We start from the raw sequence: 9660 nt of genomic DNA, 5'->3' as shown, positions 1-9660 counted from the left end.
CCAGTGAAGGGTGAGAATACGGTGAGACGGGGGACCTCGGTTGGGCAGGGCATGTAAGCAGAGTGACCCCAACGAGAAGCAAGGGAAAGGCCTGCCCGTGGGAACAGGGAGAGGGCTGTGATCAGCGCTTCTCTGTCCTGCGGCTCCCACGCACCTGACACCTCCGAGTTCATTCAATCTTAACGAGCACCTCTCCAAGGGAACTTGTTATTGTGCTCGTGTTTCAGAGGAGATTGCCCAACGGAAGGTTAAGCAAGTTGTCTGCAGCCACAGGCTATTCAGTGGCCACGCCTGGAGGGGGCAGGCAGTCTGGCCTCGGTGTTTAGTGCTACAGGTTGGAAGGGGGCGGTTCTGAGAGTCTCGCCCAGGCCCCTGGAATTTGGTGGTGAGGGTGTTCCCTGACCTGAGTTAGGCTGGCCCAGGCTGGCCTTTACCGAGAGGTTGACACCTGGTCTCACTTCTGCCTCAGTTTCCCCATCCATCCAAAGAGTCTCAACTTCCACCGACAAAGGAAATAGATGCTCTTAGCATTTCTAGTGGCTCCCGGGAGGACTGGCAGCGCCCTGTGATGTCAGTGCCTCCAACTCAGGCCTATACAGTGAAGGCCCTGGAGGAAGGTAGGAGAAGGTCAGCGCCCGCAGCGGTGAGGTCCTTCCGGGCTTGAGGTCTCCGAGCGGGAGGCGGCTTCGAGAACTGCAGGTGGATGGCTGAAGGCCCACGTGGTTCCCGCCACTGTTGTCAGAGCTTTTGCACTCTGCCAGCTTCTCCCACAAGCCTCTTCCTGGCCCCTTCAAGCTGATCCTCTGCCCACACCCTCTGCCTCGTGTTCCCCCTTTCTTCTTAACCACCCCCAGGGCTCCCCTAGCTCTCCTCCTCCCCACTCACCCCACCCCCTTTTCTCTCTATCCCTCCAGCTCTGTTTTGCCAGTACCTGAGGCAGCCCCTCCCCTACAAGGATGTTCCTGCCCATCCCTCTTCTCCCTGTGTACCCAGCCCCTCCCTCTCTTCGTCTCAGCCCCCTGTCCCCAGGGTCCCTTTGGCCTCTTCTTCTCCCTCACTGGAAGCTTCCTATCCCCGCCTTCATCAAGGGAGGAAGGCTGCCAGTGACCCTGAGGTGTCTCCATGTGGGGCTTGCCCTGGTGAGAGCCAGTCTGGTTAGCTGGTGTTCACTCTGTCCCCCCTTGTTCTGAGGTGCACGTGGGCTGAGGTGGAAAGGAGAGACCCCGGGGGAGGAGAACCACTTGCCCTAGGGGTGTGCCCACCCAAGAGGGAGGACCGGACACAGGCCCAGGGCCAGGAGGGTGGGGTGGAGAAGATAGGGATGGAGCTTGTCTGACTTCTGGAGCGGCAAAACTAGAAAGGATGGTATTATTTTGAGTGTGAGAGTCAGGATCCAAAATGCTTTTGAAAAGCAAGAATAATGAGCCCAAATCCAACAAGATGACATTTAAAAGGAGTAAATATAAAAGTCTACATTTAGACTTTAAAAAAAATCACTTATGTAAGCACAGCATGGAAGAGCTCTGGTGAAAAAGAACTGGGGGTTTGAGTTGGCCACAGGCTTAATGTCAGAGCAGTGTGATCCAGCTTCCAACACGTTTATGTAATCTTGGGCCCTATTGGCTAGACTCGCAGCGGTTCTCAACCTGTGGGTCGCGACCCTTTCACAGGGGTCGCCTAAGACTATCGGAAAACACATATATAATTACATATTGTTTTTGTGATTAATCACTATGCTTTAATTATGTTCAATTTGTAACAATGAAATTGGGAGTCACCACAACATGAGGAACTATATTAAAGGGTCGCGGCATTAGGAAGGTTGAGAACCACTGCTCTAGAGCATTGAGGCCAGAAGAGAGCAGTGCGAAGCCCTCTCTCATGCAAGGATCAGGCCTCAATTGGACTCCTTATCAGAGAGTGCTTAATGGATCCTCCTTGGCCATTCTGGTTTACAGTCAAGAAAGTAAAATTTTGGAAACCCAGGTCACATGAGCAGTGGTGACGGGGATGTTCAGCCTGAAGAAGAGAAGATGAGATGGAACCTCTTTCAGATACTTGAAGGGGTGTCATAAGGGAGGAATGAAACCAAAGGGTAGCAATCCGGGGAGGCAGATTTTAGCTCAACTATTACATCCATCGTGCAAAGGAGCGGGCACCTTGCGAGGTGGTGAGCTCTCGATTCTGGGAGGTAATTGAGTGCAAGCCAGATGCCCACAGTTGGGAATGCTCCAGTGGGAAGCCCTATATGGAGAGGGATGTTGGACTAGATGATCCCCAAGGTCAATTTTAAGGTTAAGCTTCTCTGATTGGCATCTCCAGTGGAGAGGCAGGGAGAGTGCGGGTTGGAGATGAAGAGGGGCTGTACAAATGGACGAGAGATGAGAGAACTGAGCAAGTTCAGGAGTTGGGAAAGGGAGAAAAGTGGGCTGGACCAAAAGGGGGTGGGGCCCTTGGGGAGGGATATGAGGCAAGGTGTTGGGAATCAGGTCATGGAGTGAGAGGCAAGAGAGAGAAGCCTGGGGCTGGGATCCCTCTGACCCATGCCCTTCCCCCCAGGAATGACATGCCAAGCTCGGAGCTCCTACCTGGTGGACGAGGTGCTGTGGGGCCACCGCTTCACATCAGTGCTGACCCTGGAGGACGGCTTCTACGAGGTGGACTATGCCAGCTTCCACCAGACTTTTGAGGTGCCCACACCCTCATGCAGTGCCCGGGAGCTGGCCGAGGCAGAGGCCCGCCTTGATGCCCATCTCTACTGGTCTATACCCAGCCGGCTGGATGAGAGAGTGGAGGAAGAGGGGGCAAGGGAGGGGGCAGGGGAGGAGGCAGAGGGAGAGGCTGGGGCTGACAAGGGGAAGAATGGCTGCCTGCCCCCACCAGAGAGTGAGTCTAAGGTGTGACCAGTTTTGCAGACCCCTGTGGCAGGATCAGACACAGGTACCTAGGGCGCTGGATAGTGGAGGTGGAGGAGTCTGGTGAGGTGCCTGGGGACGTGCTAAGGCTGGAGGGGCCCCTCAGAATCTCGAGTCCAGGATCCAATGTGGAAGGAGGCATCCTGATATCAAGAGAATGGAGAGCAGGGAGCGTGAACTGACCAGCCTGTTGTGTTTGACCTTCACATCTGCTCATGGGTGTATGGATGGACAGAAGGATGGACTTATGTGGATTGGATGGGAAGGTGGAAGCAGACAGGGAGACAGCTAGTGGATAGGTAAGAGGACCGACAGACAGGTGGTACACTCAGGGCTGCTGCTAACCCACTGAGCATCTTTGTACAAATTCTAAACAGGCACCCTTTTCCTCCAGACTGACACCACCCCAAACCAGGGTGAGTGGCCTGGGGCACAGAACGTGGGCTGGATCTTAGCCTGCACTCACCTCCTCAGCCTGCTTCCCTGTGCCTGGCACACCTGTCTCACCAGATACAGTAGCCCAGCTGACCCAGAGGAGAGAAAGCTGGATGGAGGTGGGCAGAGCTGAGGAGGCTGCCCTCCCAGCTCCACCCCTACCCCTGTGGCAGGCTGAATGGGAGGATGAGGGGCTGTAGGAGTGGCCCAGCAGGTGTGAATGGCTTTGTCTGTTGCACAGGGAAGCAAGAAGTAGGGAGCTACCAGAGCTGGGGCCCTGGCAAAGGAGTGAAATGTCATAAACACCTCGGCGATGGTGGAGGGCAGAGAGGGTTCTGAGGAGGAAGAGGTCAGGGAGGGATTGAGGTGAGCTCACTAGAGCTGGGACACGGGGGCCCTTGGGAAAGCAGAATTAGTGAGAAGGAGTCACTCATACCATCCATCGGGTGTCCTTTGGGCATAGAACACTGAACTGGGCACACGGGGATGGACAGTCCCAGACCCATTTCCTATCTCGGAATATAGTGCGCCAGGGAAAACAGAAGTACTCCCACGGCAACTGTTTCAAAGGGAGAGCCTGAGCAGTCTCTGGGCAGGGGTAGAAGGGTTTGGTAATCTGAAAGCTGGGGGTTGAGCAAGGCACGGAGAATGTCTAAGCCATCAGCTGTAATGCTTGAGTGTGCATCAGAGTCACCTGAAGGGCTGTGGAAACTGACTGTGGCCCCACTCCCAGAGCTTCTGACTCAATGGGTCTGAGGCGGAGACCAAACATTTTCATGCCTAACAAGTTCCCGGGTCACGCTGACACGGCTGGAATGCGGACCACAGTTGGAGGGCTCCTGCTCTAAGCGAAGACCTGGAGATGGAGGACACAAGCTGAGGAGAAGCTGGGGGATCTTGGGGTGGAGACTGAGATATACAGAGTGGAGTCTTGTGTGGGGAGAGGTACCCCGAAACCCAGGCTGATGAGTTTAACTCTGGGCCCAGGAACTCCCCCATCCGTGGAAACTGGGAGTGACAGCTAGAGACAGTGTTTGGGGAAGATAAGCAGGCATTTCAGATAGGAGGAGGCAGTAGCGGCCCTGAGGGGATTCCTGGGGAGGTGGTGGGGAGCTGCAGCAGGAAGTGGCAAAGGAGGGAACCCCCTGGGCATTCTTACTTTCCCAGTAGCATCTTCGCTGCAAGCATTTTGGCCGCATACCTGATTGGCTATAAGCTGATTGGCTATAAAGCAATTCTGCCATTAAAAAGAAGGAGACTAAAGGGCAGAGAGGATACATGGTGATGGAAAAAAATAAAAGACTTTATTGCAAAATACAAGGTATTCGAGTACATTTTAAAAGGGTGCGGCCTCGTGGCAGTACTGCACAGGTCACTGATTTTATTTTGTGGTTGTACGTAACTACTTGGCTTAGTTCTGTGGGAAATGTGGGTTCCACTCTGCGCCTTCAAAGCGGGACCTTGGCCTCTCTTTCTGCTCCCAAGGTGATGTCTTTCAAAGTAAGAAACCAACTTTGGGGGCAAATCATCGTTATCTGGAAGAAATGCTAACTATTTTTTAAAATATATTTTTATTGATTTCAGAGAGGAAGGGGGAAGGACAGAGAGAGAAACATCAATGATGAGAGAGAATCATTGATCAGCTGCCTCCTGCACACCCACTACTGGGGATGTGCCCACAACTCAGGCATGTGCCCTTGACTGGAATTGAACTGGAGACCCTTCAGTCCACGGGCCAACGCTCTATCCACTGAGCCAAACCAGCTAGGGCTGAAATGCTAACTATTATAAGACCAGCATCCGTCTACTCGTCACTGAGTAGACCACAATGGAAACTAGCTAAGATTTATATGCAATTTAAAAATGGGAGTACTGCAAGAACTTTATGAATGGAGAAATGAAACCAGAATGAGAACTAGCTTAAATGTATGAAGTCTGCTGAAGGTGATTGGTTTGTCAATGGAAAAATGAAAACAAACAAACAAATACAAAAATACCCCAAACTGTCAAACAGTTATTTTATCCCTCTCACAGCAAAATTGCCTTCTGGCCAGTTAGTTATGCACTGAAAATGTTTCAGGCAAAAATGCTTGCAGCGAAGATGCTACAACGAACACACCAGATACATTCTTGTGGAATTAAATGTGGGAGAGAAGGTCAGAGAAGTGAGACGTCCAATATCTGGCTGTGTCTGTGGCCCGCGGTCTGCCCAGCTGGGACGGGATCCCCAGCAGGGCCATTCCCATTCCACATCCACCCGCTTCCTGGTTCATCCCAGTCTCCAAGGGCAGCCCCCCGAGATGGTGAGGGGAGAGCAATGGCAAGTGGAGAAGCAGAGCTCCCGGGGACCTGAGGCTGGCCTCCTGAGAGAAAAGGTGTGCCCCAGCAGGCATGCCTCTGATACTGGCCACACCCCTCTCCTGTCCTTCAATAAAAGTCTGGGGAAACACCACAATCTGCTCCAGTCCAGGCTGGGAGGCCGAGGCCCTGTGCCTCCTGGAAGCAGAAATGTGGGTCCCGGAAGTCCATACCAGTTCAGGTTCACTCAGAAAGGATGTCTTTGCCGCAGGTCACAGGGCCACCTGAGTCAGCATCAATCACAGATGAGATCCTGGGACCCTAGCGTCACCTGAAGAACAAATGTGGGGTGCAGGATGGGCTGAATTCCATGAAAAAGCTGGAGTCTGTGCAGGAGGGCAGGGCTGTCTGTGTCCACACACACTCACACAGTAGTTAATCCATTGCAATTGAATGGGCAGAGACACGGGCGGGATGGGAGGCACTGAGACCACCATACCTGTCCTCACCACTCGGCACCGCTGGGTACAGTGCAAGGAGTCGGGAGACCTAGGTCTAGTCCCGACCCTGTCACTGATGAGCTCTATGACTCTGGGTAAGTCACATCACTTCTCTGGGCCTCAGTTTCCCCACCTGTAAAAACAGCACTTAGCTAACCAGTAATGCTCAATAAATAACTGAAATGGGAGACTGAAAGAAAATTATATACATATGTAATGATTTTTAAAAAAAGAAAGAGTAGACTGTGCCCTTACAGTGCAGTGTATTAAGAATCCTAAGATTAAAGATCCCTTAGGCAGAGGGTGAGTAAGGCCTGGGGGTGCCTGCAGGCTATGGGGCGGGTTTATGCAGGGGCTATGGATACACAGGCCTGCCCTGGCTGCTGTGTACCCACCGCCCAAGCAGGGCTGTGTTCTGGGGCTTCTTCTTCTTCTTCTTTTTTTATTGATTTCTGAGAGGAAGGGAGAGGGAGAGATAGAAACAATGATGAGAGAGAATCATTGACCGGCTGCCTCCTGCACACCCCACACTGGGGATTGAGCCCGCAACCAGGGCAAGTGCCCTGACCAGGAATCGAACCGACCTCCTGGTTCATAGGTTGACGCTCAACCAGAGCCGCGCCGGCTGGGCCTGGGGCTTCTATTCTGCTGCTGTCAGACAGAATAATGAAGATCCCAGGAAATCTGCTGAGGCCCCAGGGCCTGTGGGAGGAGTCAGGTCCAGGACCAGCGGGACCAGCAGGACCAGCAGAATGAGAGTGCAGGCGCTGCCGGGAGCTCAGAGGGGGCACTGGATCCTACAACCTAGGAGAAGCTGGGAGCGGGGACCCCCTCCCCTCTCTGTGCTTCCCTCCCTGAGTAGGAGTCCCAGTAGGAACTGGCAGCAGATGGGGCCCAGGTGTCCCTTCCTGGGTGGGCGGCACAGCCCACGGAGGCCAGATGGCGTCTGTGGTGGGAAGAGACCTGGGTCACCCAGAATAGGCTGTCAGCCCCCGGCAACCTCCCTGCCACCCCCAGCCTCTCACAGCGCGATGCAGGGAAGACACGCCACGCCTGGATTTTATAAAACCAGTTTATTCACATCTTAGAAAAACTAACCAGGATGGGGAAGGCCTCCCTGCAGGCTGGGTGTGAGATACGGAACACAAAGCCAGAGGGAGGAATCGGGAGGCAGGAGTGGGGAGTGGAGGCCAGGCCCCCCACTGCGAGTGGGGGTAGGTCCAATAAATTAAAGGAAGAGCAGACAGAGGGAGAGGGTTTCCGGGCAACCAGAGGTGGGCTTGGAGCTGGGCTGGAAGACAGTCAACACCTGTGAGACCTGCAGAGAAAGTGTGGAGTGGGCTAAGGAGGGCCCTGGGGCGGGGGGGCTCCCTCCCAGCCCTCACCCCATGAATTCACAGGGTCCTGCAGAGAACTGTGAGCTGGCTCCTCCTCGGGGAAGCCGGGGGGCGGGGGAGGGGGGGCAAGGAGCAAGCAGCTCCTAACAGGGCTTGAGAAGGCAAGGCCAGGGTTCTTTCCCTCACCTGGGCCGGGGCAAGGGCTCATCGTTTTCGCAGCCTTTTCATGAAGCAGCAGGTGATGGTGCTAAGGATGGCGGCGCCGGTGACTAGGGCAACCGCTGCCCCCACCAGCAGGGGCATGAGCAGGGTGTCCCGGGCTGGGTGAGAGAGAATGGCTCAGCCTGGGGTGCCGCTGCCCCCCACGCACTGTCTCCCTGAAGTCCCAGCACCTTCTTTATCAAGCTGTCTGCACCTCCTCCCCAATCAGACAGCCCTCCCAGCCCACTCCCTGCCCTCTCTGCACTCAGCACCCTCCACCTCCGAGGACTCTGGGCAGATGGGCCCTGGGGGCGGACAGCTGGATTTTCAGGGCTCTCCGTGTGAGGTGATGTGGGGAGAAGAGGGGAGAGTGGTAGGAGGGTCAGATGGAAAGGGAGGAATAAGAGCGTGGGGCTGGAGGGAGGCGGTGAGTCAGGAGGTGGGGAGGGAGGCACTCACCATGCAGGTAGGGGTAGACTGTGACAGGCCCCGATCGGGCACTGCCCACTTGGTACCAGCTGTAGTCGGCATGCTGCACCCAGGCGCTGGGGGTGCAGTGGTATATGCCTTCGTCCTCGGGCCCCAAACTGTGCAGTCTCAGCCGATGGCTCCGGGGCCCCACCAGCTCCACACTGACAGGGCCTCCTCCAGGTCTGACCCCCAGCTTTGCCACACCATCCTGACCCATGCCACCCACCAGCTGGGCAGGGGCAGAGCTCAGCTCTGGGTCCTCGGGTCGCTCCACCCACCAGCTGGTGGCCAGCCGCAGCCCTGCCGGGCCACCCCGCACGGAGATGTTGCAGAGCAGGGAGGCGGTCTCCCCGCGGTACACTGCGCCTCCTGCCAGCCACGCCACCGCCTCCAGCACCACGCCTACACAACAGAGACCATGGCAGCAGAGGGTCAAGGGTCGGGGGCATGCGGCCAGGACCGCTGTCCAAGCAACACCCCAGGAAATTCAAGGTGTCCCCACAATCTTACAAGAGGAGTGTGAGACTAAGGCATGGAGGCAGCTGATGAAGGGAGAGAGGCCTGGGAACAGAAGGAAAAGGGATCTACAAGCCCAACTCGCCCCTCTTACCTTCCTCCCGCACATGCACAGGGAGGGGCCGGGAGCGGGCACTGGCTGCTTCACGAAGCCGGACCCCAGACCCTCGGACATAGGCCTTGGCGAGGCAGCGGTAGGTGCCCGAGTCTCCAGGCTGGGCAGCCTCCATCCGTAGCCGGTAGGTTCTGGATGCCACCTTCTCCATGGCAATGTGCCGGCCCTCGTAGCCAGAGCCCAGGCTGCCCACGCCCTCTGTGTCCAACTGGGCTACCAGGCGGCCAGGCCCAGGTGCCCCTGCAGGCGCCATCTCCCAGCCCACAGAGTACGTCGCATGATGGCCTGGTGGGGGCAGTGCCCCGGACACGTTGCACAGCAGTTCCAAGGGCTCCCCTGGGCCAATCCGACGTTCACCAGGCCCCACCGCCACGGCTAGCTGGCTGGCTGAAACACAGGAGGGGGAAGAGGCATCACGGAGGCCGGAGTGGGCACAGGGCACCTGCCTCACCAGCTGTTGTTCCCTTCGAGGCCACCCATCTGACCCTCCCGGAGTATGACCGTCTCCCCGCCCAGGGGCCTGACTCACCCTCAGCCAGAGCCCTCCTGTCTCCACTCCCACTCTAAGCACAGAAAAGCCCTCCTGGGTCCAGAGGGAAGTGATGCTCACAGCACTGCTCACTCTAGGGAAGGTGGGTTCCCTGGCCAGACAAGGACCATCTAGTGTCCCCAGTGCCCGTGGAGCCAGCCCCCGAGATACTCCGGCTCCCAGCCCCTGCCCTCACACAGAGTCTGCACGTCCACGTGGGCCAGGACCGCCCTCTTCTCCGCGATCTGGGCCCAGCTGCCGTCGGGATCCTGAATCCACTCGGCGGCCGTGCAGTGGTAGGTGCCGGCGTCCTCGGCCTGGGTGCCCCCCAGCACCATGCGGT

At 56.4% G+C, this 9660-nt stretch overlaps 2 protein-coding genes across 2 annotated transcripts in view; one reads left to right on the top strand and one right to left on the bottom strand.

Moving 5' to 3' along the window:
* KCNJ9 (potassium channel, inwardly rectifying subfamily J, member 9) overlaps nucleotides 1-4667 on the top strand; it is a gene marked incomplete at its 5' end in the record, with an annotated part of 7117 nt that extends 2450 nt beyond the window's left edge. The window contains 2 exon segments of the mRNA XM_005857781.2: nucleotides 2169-2191; nucleotides 2505-4667. Coding sequence (XP_005857843.2) covers nucleotides 2169-2191; nucleotides 2505-2903 — 422 coding nt within the window.
* A 2537-nt stretch (nucleotides 4668-7204) lies between these two features.
* The window catches only part of IGSF8 (immunoglobulin superfamily, member 8), a 5574-nt gene continuing 3118 nt past the window's right edge, over nucleotides 7205-9660 (bottom strand). The window contains exons 4-8 of the mRNA XM_005857780.2: nucleotides 9514-9658; nucleotides 8768-9175; nucleotides 8146-8559; nucleotides 7672-7805; nucleotides 7205-7466 (exon numbers count right to left, since the gene is read on the bottom strand). Of these exons, the coding sequence (XP_005857842.1) occupies nucleotides 7690-7805; nucleotides 8146-8559; nucleotides 8768-9175; nucleotides 9514-9658 (1083 nt within the window). The 3' untranslated portion in view covers nucleotides 7205-7466; nucleotides 7672-7689. The remainder of the gene's footprint in view (nucleotides 7467-7671; nucleotides 7806-8145; nucleotides 8560-8767; nucleotides 9176-9513; nucleotides 9659-9660) is intronic.

The sequence above is a fragment of the Myotis brandtii genome, unplaced genomic scaffold (assembly GCF_000412655.1).
Source record: "Myotis brandtii unplaced genomic scaffold, ASM41265v1 scaffold1120, whole genome shotgun sequence".
Taxonomy (NCBI): Eukaryota; Metazoa; Chordata; class Mammalia; order Chiroptera; family Vespertilionidae; genus Myotis; species Myotis brandtii.
Note: the sequence above shows the minus strand (reverse complement) of the source record. Positions and strands in the feature narration are given on the sequence as shown.